Source organism: Chaetodon auriga, chromosome 6 (assembly GCF_051107435.1).
Source record: "Chaetodon auriga isolate fChaAug3 chromosome 6, fChaAug3.hap1, whole genome shotgun sequence".
NCBI lineage: Eukaryota > Metazoa > Chordata > Actinopteri > Chaetodontiformes > Chaetodontidae > Chaetodon > Chaetodon auriga.
Genome location: NC_135079.1, coordinates 3,178,352 through 3,197,409, shown reverse-complemented (window position 1 = coordinate 3,197,409; position 19,058 = coordinate 3,178,352). Strand labels below are relative to the sequence as shown.

Here is a 19,058-nt window from a genome sequence, read left to right as displayed (position 1 = left end):
TTTCTTTCATTTTTGAGACTGTCTTCCTCTCGTGAGCCAGCCTAATTTCAATTCGATTTGATTAATCCAGTTAGGTAACATGAGAGATACAGCGAGTGTGACATGCTTTCTTGTGGCTGCAGATTCTCTGCGCCATCTTACCGTGGTGCTGTGAAAAGCCTGGCCCAGCTCTATGACATGCGGATCAGAGGACTGAGTGTCTGCCACTGCTGGACTGATCTGTGAAGAGAAAGACAAGTCACACATAGCTGCTCCCCTTTAAACGTCCACAACATGCAGTCTCTCTTAACTGTGGACCGGGTTTTTTTTACTGTGGACTACAATATTTCTTGTCTATGCAGGAAAGGGATGTGTATAGTTTCAATGCCTGAACATCGATCAGCTTTAATAAAATAAGAAATTCTGTTGGTTTGCAGTCCAGGAAGCAGGAAGCCTTCTGACCAGATGTGATGGACGCTGCTGTGTCTTGATTTGATTCCTGGTCTTGCAGTTGTACTTTCCTCGTGTTAGTTTGTATGATATTAGATAGATTAGGCAGATGATACCGATGATGTTGTGGTTTGCAAGAATATACAAGCTTAACTTTCTGCTTAAGCTTAACGAGCACCTAATCACTCTAAACAGACCCCAGCACGGCACTGAGTGGCTCACTGAAACAATGAGCGTGTGAAGGTAAAACTGAACTAACCTGAATTGCTGTGGGCTGCGGGTGGTGAAGGTGGGGTCCTCTGGGGTGGATGTCAGTCACATGGGGTGGGGGATCGGGGGTGGACCTCCGGCTGTGCTGTTGCAGGACGTCCTGGTAGGATTTGGTGTCAAAGTTTGTCCTCCACATCAGCACCTATGGGATCGAGGGACAACCTCTATGACCACGTTCCTCACATTTTCCACTACAGAAAGTAAAGTTTAACCTTGGCATCACAAGCTATTGAGGGTATGGCGGTCGTTGTGGAGCCGTGAAACACCAACCTGACTGTCGGCTCCCCCAGAGGCAAAGAGGTCTCCAGTCCTGGAAAAGGCTACTGTGATTACAGCACCCTGCAATTCAAGTGAGGAAAAACATCCCATGACAAACAACTTCAAGGACTAATCCGGGTAAATATCAGGGCTGGAATAAAGTCCCTCAGACTGCCTGTGGTGTCTGATGTCTGTGGGTGAACTGAGCTGTGCTGCAGCATCACCTTGTGTCCATGGAGGGTGTAGATGAGGCGTCCCTCCAGCAGGTCCAGGATCTTCACAGTGCTGTCACTGGAGCCGCTGATCAGGTAGTTGTTGGACGGGTGGAAGGAAAAGCTGTTGATTCCCGCACTGTGGACTGGACCAAGAGGTACAAAAATAAGCCACGCACGCCAAAAAACACACTGACAGCAACTCACACGAAGACAGGAGAGGGTGAAAACTTTAAGAAGAACTGGGAATACAATGACAGCCTTCGACAGTTTAGAGGCATTAGTAAGGATATTTCAGGCAATTACTTGATTTTCCAAACAAGATATACAGAGTTATTATAGCTGTGACGTTTTGATATTACCTTGATAATGCTGAATCAGCTTGTTGGTCCGTAGGTCCCAGATTTTCAGTGAACTGTCAGCTCCTGAGGATGCGATACACGTGCCGCTCGAGTTGAAATCGACAAACGTTGCTGATCTGGAATAAAAAAAACACTCAGTGACCTGCAGCAGCGTAACACTGGGCCCTTCAGACGGGACGTGCAGGCCCACAGTCAGCAGCCATAGCTTCAACGTTGGCAAGAAAACACACTGATAATCTACTAAAATGATCTGATTCTGATTTATCCCCCTCTGGGTTTCAATTCCCAGATTTCGTTGCCCCCACATGATGAAAGTTTGAAATCTGGTGATCAATTGCATTTATCAGAAATATTTTAAATTACACACTTATTGCACATATTTGTCATTTGTGTCTAAACAGAAAGTGAGAGACGAGCAGACGCACACACACGTTTCTGGTGTGAACAATGCACCACAGTGCCATCTATGGGAGAAACAAAGCAATGACTAAATTCATTTGTTTTTCTATCAGTTTTTTTAAACTTTTAATTCTATTCAGTGATGTTTTGGTATTAATTCTGAAACGTATTGTATTGGTTCTGGCGTTACAAAAAGGAAAACCTTAAAGGTCTCTGGGGCGTTGTTTTAGGACGTACCCTCCATAGTCAGTGAAACAGTTGATGCAGTGTTTGGTGGAGGTGTCCCACAGCCGGACGGTGCGATCGTCTCCGCAGGAAGCTATCAGCCGCCCATCTGGAGAAAACCTGCCGTGAGAAAAATAGAAAACATGGCACTTATACAAAGTGGGGGCAAATGGACTTTTTCAGCTATTTCCTGCTTCACAGCCATGCGGTTACACACACTTACAGTACACACTGCAGACAATCACGACCACTGAATTTTATCTAGTTGTCTTATAACCTATAAGATACACACATACACACACACACACACACACACACACACACACGAGATGTTACTAATGATGTGGAGCTGCTGGGTACCTGGCACAGCGAACCCAGTTGGTGTGCTGGCTGAGAGAGCAGATGAAGCACTGCCGGTGGACACCCCACACTTTGACTGACTTGTCATCGGACGCCGTCACCAGTCTGTGGCCATCATGGGAGAAGGCGACACTGCGTACAGCAGCCGTGTGAGCTTTGAACACCGTCGACTCTCCTTTTCTATAGCGCACAGACACATAACAGCAAATAAAGCTGATTAAAAACAGTCGAACATGCCGTGCAGCCTCAGCTTGCACGGTGTATGTGAACCTCGTAGTGTGTTACACTGCTCAAAAAAATTAAGGGAACATTTAAATCAAATCACTTAAATAAGAGCTGACACAAAGGAGCAGATCCCGGTACTGCTGCTGGGCTGATGCCCTTCAACGGCCCCGGACAGCTCTCCTTGTGTAACGGCCGGTCTCCGGAAATACCTGTGCAACCTGACTGGGCTGCAGGTGCTGCCTCATGATACCAGTAATGACAAGGACAATAACCACATGCAAAACCATTCCTTTTGGGGGTTGTGTTGCTTTTGCCTCTCCATTGCACCTGTTGTCACTTTCATTTGCACCAGTGCAGGTGTAACTGAGTCACAATCACTTGCGCTTCCTAAATGGACAGACTGATATCCCTGAAGTTTAACTGACTTGGTGATATACTGTGATGATTAGGTGTTCCCTTAATCTTTTTGAGCAGTGTCGTTAGGTTTCCATTATACTGATACACCAAACTGTGCACAAGACCATTTGTTTCACATGTCATATTACGGTCTCATACAAAAAGCATACATGGAAGGTGTCCACAGCCGGACAGTTCTGTCCTTGGACGAAGTAGCCACCAGGTTACCGGAGGGGGAGAACTGCACCCCGGTGACGACGTCTTGGTGGCCGACAAAGCGGAAAGCCCTCGCCTTTGAAGCCAGATTCCAGATCATCAGGCTCTTATCCACTGACCCCGAGGCTGGAGGGAGGCGACACAGAGATGAATGGAGAAAATTCAGTCAAGACTTCCACACTAACAGGACAGATCCACTGCAGGAGAACAGCAGTAGATTTAATTACTGGTGTTTAATGAGGCTATCAAGTTAATAGAGTGAGCTCAGTTCCTATTGCAAGTGAGAAAAGAGTGTAATCTGACCAAAATGTTCTGGTTTGTCTTTTATACCTATTATAGAAGTATCTTATACACATTATCTTGTCTTAACTTACTGATTAAACTTTTGCAAAGGTCAATGTGTTAATCAAAATCAATGGCGATGTTAAACTGACATTTGATCTATTTTGGGAGCCAGACGCATATGATGACAGGCACCTATGAGCAGACAGAACACCTGAATAGCCAACGTGAATTAGCAAAGCTTGTAGTAGCAGCAGGAGTTACCCAGTTGTTTGCGATTTGGATTGAAGTCTGTACAGGTGACGGCATCTTTATGCCCCTTGAAGTGTCTCTCTAGGGTTGGATCCTCCTGCAACGAAAACGCACAGTCGATCAGGTCTTCGCATGGACAACACCATCATAAAAAACACAGCTCTTCAAACTGTTTTAACCTGTGTGTATTAGATGGAAATCCATCCACTGTGTTCAACTCAGTTCACTTGCTCTGTCAGCAGGCAGCTGAGCTCTGGTAAACACTGAGTGAACACTGAAAAAAACAACAGTGAAAGAGCTCTGCAGAACTTAAGTGAAGACTCAGAAAAACTGTTGTTTCTTGTAGTGGAGGGCTGGACAGGAACACTATGACCCTGTCTGCCTGAGCACACCAAACATGGTAGCGTTTCGGGAAAGTAGTGACAGTTTTTGCTCGATGTGACATTACACTGAGCAAAAAGTGCAACAGCTTAAAGGCGTTATTTACCAACAGGCAGGTCTTTTATGTTCTTTAATAGAGAAGACCCGGTGTGTTTGACAGCCCCACACGGACAATCCTCTTAAGAGATGCAGCTAGCAAACTCGCCGACTCAGCTACCATTAGCATTACTGCAACTTATCAAAGTCAACACATTTCTACTCATTAGCCTTAACGAAAGTTTGACAAACATACTTACCAAAACAGACGCCATTGTGGGCATTTGCTAAACGAGCTACTTTAGTCAGAGAGAAAGCTGAACCGCCGCGCTGCTGTGTAACGTTACTTCCATGGCTGTCAAACAGTGCGCCTTCAGCAACTGTCGCAGACCTGACCTGTCGAACCCAGATAATACGGCGCTCTGTTCGGCAGCCTTTTAGCAAACTTAGTTGACTTTCACTTTTCTGAACTCTAAATGTAAACTGAGTTTTGTGTTAACAGGAGCAGCCGAATACCACCCGCTATTTCTACAGCTAGCTAAAAAACAAGCCACTTGTGGCTCGTTCTGTGGCAACGAAAAGTGGTGCTGCATTCAGAACATGTATGAAAATAGGTAAATGCAACAATCACAGATGAAAAATCAGTTCACAACTTGAAAATACAATTCACAACAGCATTCAAGCGTTAAAAAAGAATGATAACGTACTGAGGAATTCAGAATTTTACGGTATACGGTACATCTAACTAGTTAAGGTTGTGCATACTGACTGGAGAGGTCCGCGCCACGTTTAAATAAAAACAAATTGAACAGAACAAAACATGAATGCTAAGTAAGCGTTGGTGAGTGATAGCGATAAAGGGTACAATGTGTGACCTTTGACTACCTCTAAGACACATGCAACGACCCAAGAATGTTGTTTCGTGTACTTTGCATCGTTATTATGCAAAAACGTTTTGGTTATTTCTATGTGACATGAACGCAGCACGTCATTAAGGTGGCGCGTCTTCCGCTGCTAAGCAACTAGCTGGCCGTATCGTATGAAACTACTCTGCTGGAGTAGCCGCAGTATCAACTTCTCTGATTGGTCGGTGAAACAACAATGACAAATCAACACCGAGATTGTTAAACTTGGAAATTGATGTTTGGCATTTCGGTTTGAAAAGATGTCGCTCAATCGAGGCATCGGCAGTGTGCAGGTAACGTTAATGTTGCTTAAATGACAGCATTACTTATTATATTTCCCCGATAATTGGTAATATTACACTGTCGATAATATCACGTAAAGTGAACAAAGCGTGTGGCAACAAAAACAAATGTAGCTATCCTTGCAAGCTAGCTAGTTAGCTCTGATCAGCGTTAAACTACCACATCAACGAGAATCCACCTGTAAACGACTCATAGCGTTGACTGCTAGCTTTCTCTATAAGCTCCTGTGCTTGGAGGCTAACTTTACCGTTAGCATTTGCTACCCGGCTAACTAAAATCTATGGTTGTCTTTTGCTTGTAGTACATGAAAAAAAGAATACCGAAAAACGCCAAGTATCAACATGTCAAATCGAGGCTGGACACAGGTACCTTGACCGTGTACAGATGTACTGCAGTACCTTAAATTAGTCCCATTTGTTCTCCCTAAAATCATTTATTTACGCTCTTTTTGCCTCTTCATCATGAGTGTTATTCTCATTTTTATATCACAGGTTGCAGCCTTACAAAGTATATGGAAAAGCTGGAGGAGATTAAAAGAAGTGAGTAACTCATTTGAAGAGGAATTAGAACTGGAAAGTAATTGTGCATTTGTTTAGAAGTATCATGTCACCTCTTCCTGCCCGTCTATATTCACTTTGCTTGATGTACTCCTATGTCTGGGATGTTTTATGTTCTTAAATCCGGCCTCTGAAGAAACATTACAATGGGTTCCATATGGATGGGAACAGCCTTTGTGTCTTCCTAAAGGACACTTCATAAGGACACATACAGTACCTTGGATCTGAGTTTGACCCAGTAAGTACAGAATAGTGTCTCTGTCCACTGGGCTGCTGGGTTTCTGCCACAGACTGTTTGGTTCAGTCATTCGTTCAGTCCACTTTCCTCACACATGATCCAGTTACAGCAAAATAAACCCCTCTAAGGGCCTTTTTCTCAGAGTGGATGAGAACTATTTACCGTACACTTACGGGAGGATTTGCTAGTTTGGCACTTCATGTTCCCATGGATCTGTGGGCGTCTCGTCACTGTCTGCCTGTGTACTACAAGAGGTTAACAGGAGAAGTTTGAACCCACTGATATTTCCCAGTTAAATAAGTCCTTTGTGGCTGGTGGTCATTTGTTGACCCGTCCTCTGATTTCTCAGGGATAAGTGACACTGATTCCTTCACTCTCCAAAGGAGGATTGTACTGCTGTCCACAATAATTCCCGTGTGACTGGACACAGACTATCAGGCCATGCTGGCCAGGTGCCAGCAGGGGTCTTTGAGAAAGTGTGAGCTGGCGAGGTCACACTGTGGATAATACCAGTATCAATAGCACAGATAAAACTGTGAGCAGCCTGATTTGGATGTGCTAGTGGCAGCTTTGGCTGGAGGGTAGCATGGGGACAGACGGGGCAGAGCTGAGAGCGTTAGAGGGGGACGAGGAGAAGGAGGACCTGCGAGACCCAGGTGAGCTCTCTGCACTACAGCTGCATGCAGAGGCTGAAGTGATTATCACAGTTCTTGTACTCTATTTTGCATTTATCAGACCAGTGGTTGGACTTTTTGACTGATGCTGCAAAGTCAGTATCTTCAGCTCAGCAGCCGTTCTAAATGAGACATTCGAGAGCATCATCAGGGCTCCTTCCTCCTATAACCTTTCTCAGATTTAAGTGTTTGCTTTTGGTTTGATTCTTTTTTCAGATTACAGGTATCGAAAAGATGAAATCTTCAAGCGCTTAAAGGTGACAACGTTTGCACAATTGGTAAGCATTCATGTTTATTTCTTTGTAACGTCCTGCAAGATTTATGTCGCACTCAAAGGAGAATCCAGCCACCGGTCATGTTAGCGGTGGCCTTTATTTTGGAGGTGACTGAATGAAGGCAGTGAGAAAACCTGATCCATTCACAGTGCTTAATAATTCACAGAGTCCTTGTGTGAGTAGTTTTGGACAAACGGCTTGAATTCATTAAACTCAGTTCATTACTTTCATTTAAAGACTCCAGGATACAATTCTCCTTCCTTTACTTCCAGTTTATTTGCAGTTTTCTCTTCCTTGAACAAGCATGTTTGTTTTTCACACCAGGTACTTCAGGTAGCCTCCGTATCAGACCTGAATGAAAGTGTTGACGGCGAATCACACGCCGCAGAAGGTAACCGGCAAAAACACATTACGCAACATGACGAGTGCTGAATGTTCAGTGGATTTAAGTGTGTCACAGCGCTGCAGGGTGACAGTCGGTTCATTTCCCACTCCTAGACGGTCTGTCAGTGGTGTCTGATGCAGACCTCGAGTGTCTGTCCGAACACACCAACGGCTCCCCGCAGGCGTCACTTCTTTCAGATCACCACGATGCAGGAGACGCCAAGGAAATCTGCCACTCTGCCAGGTCGACACTGCTAAGGTACAGCGCCCTGTAAAGCCTCCGATAATCCTCCATACTGTACACAACACACTGTATTCCTCGTCATTTGGTGGACAACCTATATGCAAACTAACTGAAATAATTATGAAGGCAAATACTTTGAGTGTGTGTTTGCACGGCCTGCGTCCCTGCTGTTAGTGCACTGCTCTCTGAGCCGTGCTGAAAACTGTAGAGCACCCTGCATGTGCAGCTGCAACCCTTCCTGGTTGACGTCTGTGCCCTGCGGCTTCAGCAGTAGGTGGGCACTGAAATTCACTTGTCACTGCTGCAGTTATACAGGCCACATTGATATTTATGACAAAAGAGGGACTCAAGGCAGTGATTTGCGGTTGTCTGGTAGGTTACATATACACTATTACCTCTAGTTGTATCTAGTCATGCGGAAAGTTTTGCTTTATTTGCACAAGTTTTAGATATCTACCGTTGATATATAATATCTGCCCCACACCCGTAAAATCAGCCCACAGCATTAAAAGTTAACACATGGTTATACTGTTGGCTTAATCCCCATCAAAATCCAACAGCAGTTCAGAAACAGGCCACGCTGAGGCAGCTTCCCGCCGCTGTCTGGAGGTACTCTCAGTTCTTAATCTTCTCACGCTATCGCCCTCAGTAACAGCCAGCATCCAACAATCACACCTGTGTCCTGACCATGTGACCCGCCACCATGTCTGCATCTGCTCTCAGCACAGTGTACATCCACTTCTGTCCCTTCAGACATCCGCCTGTCCCACACCTCCACCCTCCTGTGTACCACACAATAACGTCCCTCAGTGCGTTCTTAGCCCCCCCCCACCCCCCCCACCCCTCACCTGCGTCCTCCAGCTTGAACAGAAACCCCAGGAGTGTAACTCTATCTGTGCTCTCTCCGGAGGCCACGCTGGGCCTCTGTAAAGGCAGAGCTGTCAGGTCGCCTTCACCTTGTGGGGAGGACAGATGGAGACAGAAAGTAGGGCAGTGCCGGGGGTAAACGCACACCAGGGGAAAGTGGTGTGCTTCTCCCGAGTTGTTTGGCTCAGCTCCAGGCTAACATTTGCTGCAGCGAGTCGTTTTCCTGTCTGCTCACGTCCGCTGGTTTGAAACTTGCCAGATAGGCAAAGTCAGTGCTGTCAGTACTGAATCATCATTGGCTGTTACAGACATGAGTAAAATAGCATCAGGGGATGTTGAAGTGGTGCTTCCTCCATTGTTGCAATGGGAAAAAATGTGTGTGTTACGAGCTGGCAGCTGTCTGTATCCTGTAAGTCATGCTGGGACTGAGTTCAATGAGCATTCTGAATCAGTGCACACAGTTGATTAAATGAACCAGTCAAATGAGCCAAAGTTATTTTAACAAATGGATAACTCTGGTATCTCACATCATAAACAATTATCTCTCTGTTATTTTCTTCTACTGGAGACCTAATTGTGCATCATTGCTGACTGATTAACACGAGGATGATCTGCACCAGAAGAGAGTCCTTCATGCAGTACACCTGCAAGCAAGGAGTGAAAATAAATAAGAATGAATGAATAACACATATATTCACATATAACCCTGCATGTCTGTGACGGGTAATGGCGCCTGTAACCTTGAATCATTCACAGTGTTATTAGCGGCGTGGGAGAGTTGAACCTCGACAGGAACAATCAGAAGATGACCGAGTCGGCGTTCAGCCCCGAGCCAGCCGACAGGCCTTACCCCGACTGCCCCTACCTGCTGCTGGACGTGCGGGACCGCGACCAGTACGACCGCTGCCACATCATCAGCGGTAGGTGGCAGGAGCGTGAAGCTGAGCTTCGAATGGCGGAAATGTCTGCTGCTGGTTTAAACTCCTCTCTCTCCTGCAGCACACAGTTTCCCCATTGCCACGCTGTCCCGAACAATGAACCCCTACACCAAAGAAGTGCTGGAATATGTATCCTTCAGCGATCTGCACAAAGCGTTTACCTGTCCTGTTTTTCCTTCATAGAACAAAGTCAGTGTCAAAGCTTTTTAAACACACTTACAGCTGACTGTTGACTGAACTTAACTGTGACTGTGCAGAAAAATACAGCCGGGAAGATCATCATCGTGTACGATGAGGATGAGAGAATAGCCAGCCAGGCAGCCACCACCATGTGTGAACGAGGATTTGAGAATCTCTTCATGCTGTCTGGAGGTTAAGTATCACTCAAGTCGCTTCGTTTGCTTCCTCTAAAAGTAATCTACAGTGAAGATGTCATCTCATGTATCCTGTAAGTAGCTGTGAGCAGAGCTAGAGCTGACATTTGTGCATCTGACTGATGGAGGAGAGGATTTCAAAGGAACATGAATGTCCAAAATGCTGCGGTCTTAATCTAGTTGATGAGAAAATAAAGTGAAACTGGGTGATTTCTTTTCAGACATAAGTGAGCAACACAAATTTAACTGATCTCTAATGTCAAAGGAATCTAAAGATCCTTCTGCCGCCGCCTCGCAGGTCTGAAGGTAGTCGCCCAGAAGTTTCCAGAGGGGATGGCAACGGGCTCCATCCCGGCCTCGTGCCTGTCCTCTCCCACCTCATCGAAGGGGAAGAGGAGCTCTGTGCCGCCGCAGGCAGCGGAGAAGAGGTGGAGGTTTACATCAGACGAACTGGCCAAGATCCAGGAGCAGCTGGAGGAGATCCTCATTCCCAGCTCCAACAGTGAGAGCACGCCGTCAGAAATCAGTGCTTCAGTTTGAAATTAGAGCTCTGTTTTAGATCACAGTGACCCATCCCTCGTGATTGACTAACTGAGAGTTAGACCTGTTTTCGCCCTGCCTCATCACTGTGCAGCCCCTCAGTATTGTTTGCATGTGTGTTCACCGCAGGTCGCTTGTCCAGCCGCATGTCAGCCAGCAGCTCGCAGTCTAAAGCGTCCAGCACTCGGAGTCGACAGAGTTCCTCAGCAGCCGGGAGGGACAGCGCCAGGGTTCAGAGCAGCAGACCGTGGAAATAAAACCACACCCCCACCCCACCCCCCCGTCCTCAACCCTGCAGAAATACACAAACAAACATACCTCCAACACAAAGTCTGTTTATTTCAGGTCACATTTCTGCTCCACACCCGTACAGAAACAACATAATCCTGCATGATGCCGCTGCACAGTCAGCTGGACAGGAAGCACCGCAGCTGTACATACCTGCATCTGTGCACACGAGCTAAATCTGATGTGTCAAGTTTTGCCTTTTTCAGTTTTTGGAAATTTCACACACCTTGGGAAAGAAATTAACACGACACAAAAAAGACCAAACTATTCTCAAATCTGATTGGGACCGGATTAAGACTGGACGTTTGCATTCCATTTCGGAGTCATCGGGAGCCTTTGTAATCCTCCACTCTTCTTCACCTCTGGAGATTTATATCAGGCTGTAGCATTTTTCCCCTTTTTCAGAATCTGTATTTAATAAATTGTGTGTGTTTGAATGTTTGCACAGTGCCTCGTGTGAATCTGAGAACTGATGGATCTTTTTGCACTCAAATGATTTTTCCATGTAACACTCATCTGTTTTGATCTCCACCATCTGATGGACCTGTCCAGATAATCACTTCACTGTGTGGATAATCTGTTTGATATTTTTCTTTCTTAACATGATCATGTCCAAAAAGCTTGTGTTGAACTCCGTCAGTGTGACAGATGCGGTGCATTGACAGAGTACCTGAATGTTGGCATGAGGTGAAGGATTTGATGAGAATCTGTATTACATGAGATGTAATTTATATAATGATGTTCCAGAGCTTGATCCATTTTGTCAAATGGAGACAAGCTGTGCTGTATTTTGGTAATGTTCTCCATCTTGTCATGATGTCTGACTCAGCTGTAAACTTACAATGCACCAACAGCCTTTATGTTCAACTTCCTCGTCCGCTCACGCTGTTTTCTTCACTGTGATTTTCCCTCTGTGAGTGTGTGTGTTTGTTGTGTGACTGTCACATCACAAACTCTCAGTGTCACTAAAGGAATGAAATGGGCATTTTGTCATAGGTGGAACATGACGAACAGCGCTTCAGCACTCACAGATGCATTTAAAAAACAGTATTGCTCATTTGTGGCCTTTGGTTTTGTTTTGTTGGCGCTGACTTGTTGCTTGTTTCTTGGCCAGCTTTCCCAGGATGCACTCCGTCCCTATGAAGCGCATTCAATGAAAATATTAACTATTTGTTTTCACCATCCGTCTTAACTCACATTCACGATCTGATCACATGATTTTATGTGAATGAATGTCAAATAAAGGGTGTAATTGTTTGCTGTACTGGGTCAGTTGTTTAATGGACTTGAATTGAGAGACTGATCGAATTCAGCAGTTTACTGGATGAAGACTGTCCCCACCTCTGACTCTGCTGGTCACACAAGGGCAAAACCGCAAACGTTTAAACAAAAGAAGACATTTTTAAAATGTCCTTGGAACGAGCCCAGTGTGCAAACTTTGAAGATGGAGGTCAGATTATCAAATAAAGTGACAGGATGAGATCGAAAGAAATAGATTGGGATCAAACAGGACTGGAATGAAGTTCAACTCTGAAACATACCAACGTTTATACTGTGTATGTATTGATTGTTTGAATTATCTAAAAAAAAAAAATTTAAAAAAATCAGGTAAAGATTTATTAATTGTGATCTTCCTAATGAAGGGTTTGAAGGATGCAGAATTAAGGAAATGGGTACAAAATGGAGAAGAGACAACATGTATGTGCATAAATGTGTCCTACATTTAAGAGCTGAGGAAATAATGAAATACAGTCTGCAGTTTTCCAGTGTTCCATTTATTGTCTATTTGTGGTCTCTACTACATCTAACAGTCTAAAGTATGATGATGATGGTGGTCATAAAGACGACACTCTGAAGGTGACAATAACCTCTCATCAGGGATTTCCACTCTGCACACACATTAATACGGGTTCTTGAAGGTGTGATCCATGATCGTCATCAGAGCCAGCCATGTCTCCTCAGCGGTGGGGATGATCTGATCGGCTGGCAGGATGAAGCCGTATTCGCCGGTGTCCCTCAACTCGAAGGTGTAGGAGTACTTGATGCCCTGGCTGTAGGTCCAGTCAATGGTGGTTCCGCAAGCTCGGTCTGCAATTGAATTTAGACCTTCATGTGTGTTGTTTGTATCCATCTTTTAGGCTTGAAAATTAGACTATTTAAGTAGCATTAAGTGAGATAAAGTAAAATTAATCTATATGATAAGCAGTCTTGATGAAACTTACAGATGGTGTCGATGATGCTGCCATATGTGTACTGAGTACCGTACAGGGAGGCCAGGTCAGTGATGGCCCTCTGAGCCAGGTCATGCTGTGGGAGGAGGTGATCGTGATCACATATGAATTTCTCTTCATAGTTTCTCATATTATTTCTGTACTGTACAGAGAAGTTCTGGGTAAAGGCAAGGAGTGTGACTTTTACCAGCTCGGCCTGGTCCTTGGCTGGAGTCCAGGTGTAGCCGTGGGGGTACATGAGCATCTGGGAGTGGGAATGGATGGAGATGAAGGCCTTGATGTTACCGTGGGACTTCACAAAGTCCACGATGGACTTGACCTCAGACTCAGAGTTAGCACTGGGTCCATGGTAGGTTTCTGAGCAGGGGATGCTGTCCGCAAAAGCTTCTACTCAGAGAGGACAACAGAGTCAATGAAGCAAAATACTTTCACTCACAAGAGTCTCCACAAAGTGCAGAAACAAAGCCTGTCATGTAGTGACTGTAGTATAAACACCATTTATTTGATGTTTGTTTATTTGAAGTTTCCTTCTTCTGCATGTTGGAGAGCAATCTGTGGTAAATCTGAGTAATTCGGCTTGAGGCCTCTTTAGAGCTGCCGCCTGCAGAGATAAAATGTGGAACGTTGGCACCATCTGGTGGTGGTATCAAGCATGACACTGGCAGACAGCTGTGCACGTGACTGAAATTCTACACAGAGTAACTTTACATACTGATCAAACTGACAAAAAAGGTAATAATTCATGAAAGTATATAATGTGTAGCTCACTCATCTGTAAGTTTAAAATACAGTTACAACACCAGTAGGTGTGTATGTGGTGCTGCATTACTTCCAAATCCAACTTCCCAGTTCCTGTTGGGGTCGACTCCCACGCAATTAGAGCCTGGGATGGGTTTCCTGGTCTTACGCCACATACGATCCTGGAAACATGAGAATAACTCGTTCCAGTTTGTCACTGTTACATTTTGAATTCAAACCCTTTTTTCCTTTGATGTCAGTCTTCATTAATTTATCGACGGTTTCATTGACTGAGACAGACACACACACATTACAGATACACAGTTGCTACAGTGCCTTTCATTTGCCCTCCTTGGACCTTTCCACATCTTTACATGTGTCACCCCCTTTGCTGTGAAACCCTTCACCAAAATCAGGTGCAACTCGTTGCCTTCAGAAGTCACATAGTCAGTTAAATGGAGTCCACCTGTGGAAGACTCTGGTACTCTGGTCAGATGAGACCAAAGTTGAACTTTGTGCTACTTTGAGCTACACCGGTTTAAGAAAATGAATGTTAATGTCTTCAATGGCCAGTCAAAGCATGACTACCAAGGAGATCCAGGGAGAGTGAATACGTGTGCACCCAACAGGTGTTTGCTGTTTTGTCTTAATTATTGCTTGCCGCAACATGAACTATTTAGCACCTTCAACGCTCTGTGCATGTTGTGTTATTCAAATAGCAGAGAGTCCAACAAAACAACTTGAATTCCAGGTTGTAACATTGCAACATGTGAAAAAGTTCAAGGGGGGAATGCTCATGCAAGGAACTGTAGATGCTTTATATCATTCTGTCAGCTTGTTAGTTTGCAACATCAGTTCCACTTTACCAGTCTACTGAGGAGGTGCTACATTTGACCTGGAAGGTTCTAGTATCACCTATACAACTCATGAACTTATCAATTTCTGGAAAAATTGCATATAGTAGTTTTGCAAAAGAAGACAGGATTTACCACTCTCTAGTTGTCAGAGTCATGACAACTTGGGTTGAGAAACCCTGTAGACACCTTAAAAAGTACCATGAATTAATGCTGTCAATCAAAATTCTGAATTTATTTGGACATAATTCTAAAATCATTTCATGAAATATTCTATCCATCAGAGACTCACAGAGTTGTGGGTGTAGTAGAAGCCATCAGGGTTAGTCACAATCTCCAAGAAGATGTCCATGTTGTCGAGGATGGCAGTGAGAGCAGGGTCACTTCCATAATCAGTCACAATCTACTCAGAAATGTAAAGAGCACAGTATTCAGAGGCAGGTTAGGGGACAGAAACTGCAGGAACAGTGCAGAAAAACCAAAGACAATGTGAGAATTATCAGAACACCTTTTTGGCGAACCAGGTGCCACTGGCCTGAGTGATCCACTCTCTGGAATGGATTCCGGTATCGATCCAGATGGCGGGACGGTTGGTTCCTCCGGTGCTGAACTAAGACACAGGAAAGGAACAGAGTTTGATAAAATTCCATCCAAAGAATAAATGAATGAACATACTTCAAATAACGTGTTTGCTTGTTATTTTCTAATAACTATGAAGCTTTGATTTGCTCTCGTATGTTTGTTTTATTTACCTTGAGCACATTCAGGGGACGACCCTCGTAGCTCTGACCAATCACTACCTTGCTGACCAGGATGGGATTCTCAGACACCAGCATGTCCTGGAAACTGTAGATCTGAACAAAAGACAAAATCCTGGTGTTTAATCATGAGCATCATTTGAGAATAAAATAATTCTGTACAGCACAGTTTGGTCCTGAGTGAGTTTTCTGTTGCTATCGTTTTGGCTTTCAACATCAACATGTCATTTAGTTGGAAGCCAAGTGCTCTGCTGCTCCAGATCACCACGTTTGTTGGCCCTGGTTGGCCCAAAGGTCTTCTGAAGCAGCAGACGGGTCGACAGGTAGACTGAGGCGTCTGTGGTGCCAAAGCAAGAACATGTGGGGAGGCCATGGAGAAAAACTCCTCTGGCTTCAAGAAAGTTCTGGCAAACTATCAAACAAGTCAGGAAGGGAAATCAGAGCTCGACCCAGGCATTGTGTTCCAATACCCACACCAGCATATTAATTAGTATGCCCAAATCAGATTTAGTATATCTCACTATGTAGTACGTTAAATGCAATATGCCAAAAATATCAAGATAGGATGATGGATACAAGCGGTACACATGAGGTTTCTACATCGGGTATTTGGGCTCTCCATTTGAGATGGAGAAGGACCTCAGAAACTGGAAGGAGCTCGGAGTCGAGCTGCTGTCCCTTTGCATTGAAAGAGACCAGTTGAAGTGGTTCAGATCAGGATCCTCATGAGTGCCTTCCACTGGAGGTTTTCAGGGCACATCCAACTGGTAGGAGATTCTGGAGTAGACCCAGAACATGCTGGAGAGATTATATACGTCATCTAGAATGGGAACCCCTCAGGATGTACCTTGCATAACATCCTGATTCCTTTTGATCCTTTAAACAAAGGATGAAGTTGAATATATGTGTGTGTGCACTGCAACTCGTGTGCACTAACCTCGCTGAGGGTGTGGTAGCTGGAGAAGTCGAAGCTGTCAGTGTTTCTGACCTCACCGAAGCGAGCAACAGACGCCATCTCCATCTGCTCTCTATCCAGCAACACCTGCAGGGCAATACCATCATATCTGAGTCAGGCGACATTTTTTTAAATCCATGATGCAGTCAGATTGAGCTTTGGCCCTAAATCAGCTCAAACATCTAAAAAACTCCAAAACAAGTGCAGCAAAATCAGCGTTGTTTATGACTCCAGAATCCAGGTTGTTTGAAGGACTCGTACCTGCAGGTCTTTGATCATGATGGAATAGTCAATGTTCTGAGTCTCCAGGTAAATTTTGACAGACTGCAGGCTGTGGAAAGGAACTCTGACATCCACAGGACTGGCCACATTAGTCACCCCCCTCCAGAAGTCCAGCTGGAAGAAAACAAACATCATTGAAGAAAACAAGTCACCTTTCAGAAAATTCACTAAGAGAACAAAGAGGTTTGTTCTAAAAAAGAGATCAAGATAATAAAGAATAGGGTGTCACTTATTTGAAGCTTTGCTCCTTCATTTTCAACTTCACATTTTCAGTTTAGAATTTATTTATTTAACATTATTGTCAGTGGATGATAAATGACCTCCAAGCTGATCATGTCCTCCAGGTCCTTGATGAGAGACAGCTGGACAGCATCCTTTGCAACAATGCGAAGCACCTGATGCCTGCAAGAACAGAAACGCAATGTTTTACATCTCTTTACTCAAGATTCCAGACCAAGAGGAAAGTTGGCACACACGAGGTGGAGTAAGATTTCTCAAGGCTGGTTCTGCTTATTCAGATGTTGGACAGTGAGAACAGAGTGATGATTCCTGGTGTTGTTTGATTGGCAGAGCAAAGCACTTCTCAGGGTTTGAAGCTTGATTCCCAGTGAGGCCTTCCAAATGTGGAAAAACTAAAGAACGTTAGCAGCAGTTAAGAAGTCAAATCACTTATTATTTCCATAAATTATTTCCAAATGAAACAAATTTCTGAATATCTGATTGGGTTGTACCTTGTTAGAAATTTGCTGTAGGTCTAAACACCACTGTACTCTGATCTGCCTTTAAAGGTAAACATTGACACCAAATATAAAAAGGTTATAATGGCCCTAGTTGGGCTTTTTGCACACTTTTAAAAAGCTATGTTTATGCTAAGCAAATGAGAGAGGGAAACACTGTCAAATGACGAGGAAACATTATCAGTCTGAGCATTGCTGCAAGTGCACCTTTAAAGGGTTGTTTCAGCCAAATTACAAAAGCAATCTGTCTCTGTCATTGACATTTTTTAATTGAGTGGAATTTTTTAGAAAGTTTTGAATGGATTTTTAAACCTTTGAGCGCCACAAACAAAACAAAGCAAACACTTCACATCACCGTTGTGTTGAGATAGAAGCTGAAATCTCAAAAAGAGACACTCAAAAACCAAAACTACCTGCATGGTTGGACACCACTAAGGGGAATATCCATTCATTATTATTTCACATTTATGCACACATATGCCCACTTACCCCTCGAACATCTTCTTGCCGAGAACGGCCACAAACAACGCGGTGAGTGCGAGTAACCCCCTCATCATGACCAACAGTGTGAACCTGGGCCGACCACAGGATTTTATGGTTGAGCATTCCAGGTCATGTGTCCAAACCACAACCTTGGTGAAGGTAATGGAGGTGTATCAGCAGCTGGTTCCCTTCCCATGCCAGCCTGGAGAAACCAGCACCATGCTTGTTGTGAAGTTGTGTTCCGCCTAAAAGAAAGAGGTTATTTAAGGTCTGCTGGGTTTGGGATTTGGTTCTGTTTGACTTTATGTCACCACCAGGGAGCCAATGCAGCGACTCCAAAAAAGACTTACGTTTCCAGGGAAAATTTAAAAATGAATAAGGTGGAAGTGCTGGCCTAAATTCAGTTTTCAGCTTGACATGGAATCTCACTGCTCACCAGGAAACCACAGCCATCAGCTCTCTGTTTCAGCTTCCTCTGGTTTACCGTTGGGGCAAGACTGCACTCAGCAAGCAGCTTCAAGGAGCGACAATTACAATAGCTGCTGGGATACATGTACCATGAACTCTGCATGTTAGAGAGGAACACTTCCAGACATGAGAAAACTTGAGATGTCAGACTGCAGAAATTCCCATCTGGTGCTCTCGGGTTCATTGAGAAATGAGATATCCACCATAAAATGTGACACCAGCACTTAAAACAGAGAAGTCACATCAAAGGAACACTCAAGATCAACTTTAACTCTCCATCAGCTTTTGTCTTCTGCTTCTGATCTTTGAATATTCCCAGCAAGCAAAATTTAGTTCCTAAAACGTTCTGGGAACATTATTTTTGTTGCTGTGTAAACGTTTATTGAACACTTCTCAATGTTCTCTAGATGTTAAAACGGCGAGTGTTTCTGACATAAAACTAACATTATTGTTCAGCTCCCAGAACGTTCTGCGAAAGTTAGTTAAATGTTCCAGGATGGTTGCGTGAACGTTCCTCCTTAACATTCTTTAGATGTTAAAACGGAAGTTTTTGTGACATGAAACTGACATCATTGGTCAGTTTCCCAGAACATTCTGGGAGGGTAACTTGAACGGTTCCTGGTTAACGTCAAGTTTTTCAGATGGAAAACTAACGTCATTGT

At 44.3% G+C, this 19,058-nt stretch overlaps 3 protein-coding genes across 6 annotated transcripts in view; 1 reads left to right on the top strand and 2 right to left on the bottom strand.

The window, feature by feature from the left end:
- Window positions 1–4,866, bottom strand: part of poc1b (POC1 centriolar protein B) — a 61,615-nt gene extending 56,749 nt beyond the window's left edge. For all 4 annotated transcript variants that reach the window (XR_013077238.1, XR_013077239.1, XM_076732335.1 and 1 more), the window contains exons 1-10: window positions 4,564–4,866; window positions 3,899–3,983; window positions 3,307–3,478; window positions 2,516–2,695; window positions 2,168–2,275; window positions 1,532–1,647; window positions 1,182–1,315; window positions 970–1,038; window positions 689–841; window positions 142–219 (exon numbers count right to left, since the gene is read on the bottom strand). Coding sequence is in view for 2 of the 4 variants with exons in the window: in XM_076732335.1 (XP_076588450.1) it covers window positions 142–219; window positions 689–841; window positions 970–1,038; window positions 1,182–1,315; window positions 1,532–1,647; window positions 2,168–2,275; window positions 2,516–2,695; window positions 3,307–3,478; window positions 3,899–3,983; window positions 4,564–4,587 (1,119 nt within the window). In the remaining 2 variants the exon portion in view is untranslated. The remainder of the gene's footprint in view (window positions 1–141; window positions 220–688; window positions 842–969; window positions 1,039–1,181; window positions 1,316–1,531; window positions 1,648–2,167; window positions 2,276–2,515; window positions 2,696–3,306; window positions 3,479–3,898; window positions 3,984–4,563) is intronic.
- A 537-nt stretch (window positions 4,867–5,403) lies between these two features.
- On the top strand, window positions 5,404–12,488 carry cep41 (centrosomal protein 41). The gene is made up of 11 exons (XM_076732339.1): window positions 5,404–5,501; window positions 5,813–5,876; window positions 6,003–6,050; window positions 7,197–7,258; window positions 7,580–7,646; window positions 7,754–7,898; window positions 9,507–9,670; window positions 9,750–9,817; window positions 9,946–10,060; window positions 10,361–10,564; window positions 10,732–12,488. The coding sequence occupies exons 1-11, from the start codon at window positions 5,469–5,471 to the stop codon at window positions 10,857–10,859; spliced, it is 1,098 nt and encodes a 365-aa protein (XP_076588454.1). The 5' UTR covers window positions 5,404–5,468; the 3' UTR covers window positions 10,860–12,488.
- Window positions 12,489–12,689: 201 nt separating this feature from the next.
- LOC143322120 (carboxypeptidase A1-like) lies at window positions 12,690–18,091 on the bottom strand. The gene is made up of 11 exons (XM_076733051.1): window positions 17,935–18,091; window positions 17,029–17,110; window positions 16,688–16,822; window positions 16,409–16,513; window positions 15,466–15,567; window positions 15,222–15,323; window positions 15,006–15,116; window positions 13,951–14,041; window positions 13,309–13,508; window positions 13,113–13,197; window positions 12,690–12,978 (listed from the first exon to the last, which is right to left on the bottom strand). The coding sequence occupies exons 1-11, from the start codon at window positions 18,000–18,002 to the stop codon at window positions 12,791–12,793; spliced, it is 1,269 nt and encodes a 422-aa protein (XP_076589166.1). The 5' UTR covers window positions 18,003–18,091; the 3' UTR covers window positions 12,690–12,790.
- Window positions 18,092–19,058: the final 967 nt, after the last annotated feature.

Bases quoted from the DNA above. Each gene is read 5' to 3' on its own strand.
- LOC143322120 (XM_076733051.1), bottom strand. From the start codon at position 18,002: ATGATGAGGGGGTTACTCGCACTCACCGCGTTGTTTGTGGCCGTTCTC. The intron at 15,568-16,408 runs GTTAGTGCACAC...TCTTTTGTTCAG, and splicing joins GCTACCACACCCTCAGCGAG to ATCTACAGTTTCCAGGACAT. The intron at 15,117-15,221 runs GTGTTCTGATAA...ATTTCTGAGTAG, and splicing joins GCACCTGGTTCGCCAAAAAG to ATTGTGACTGATTATGGAAG.
- cep41 (XM_076732339.1), top strand. From the start codon at position 5,469: ATGTCGCTCAATCGAGGCATCGGCAGTGTGCAG. The intron at 6,051-7,196 runs GTGAGTAACTCA...TTCTTTTTTCAG, and splicing joins GCTGGAGGAGATTAAAAGAA to ATTACAGGTATCGAAAAGAT. The intron at 10,565-10,731 runs GTGAGAGCACGC...TGTTCACCGCAG, and splicing joins CCTCATTCCCAGCTCCAACA to GTCGCTTGTCCAGCCGCATG.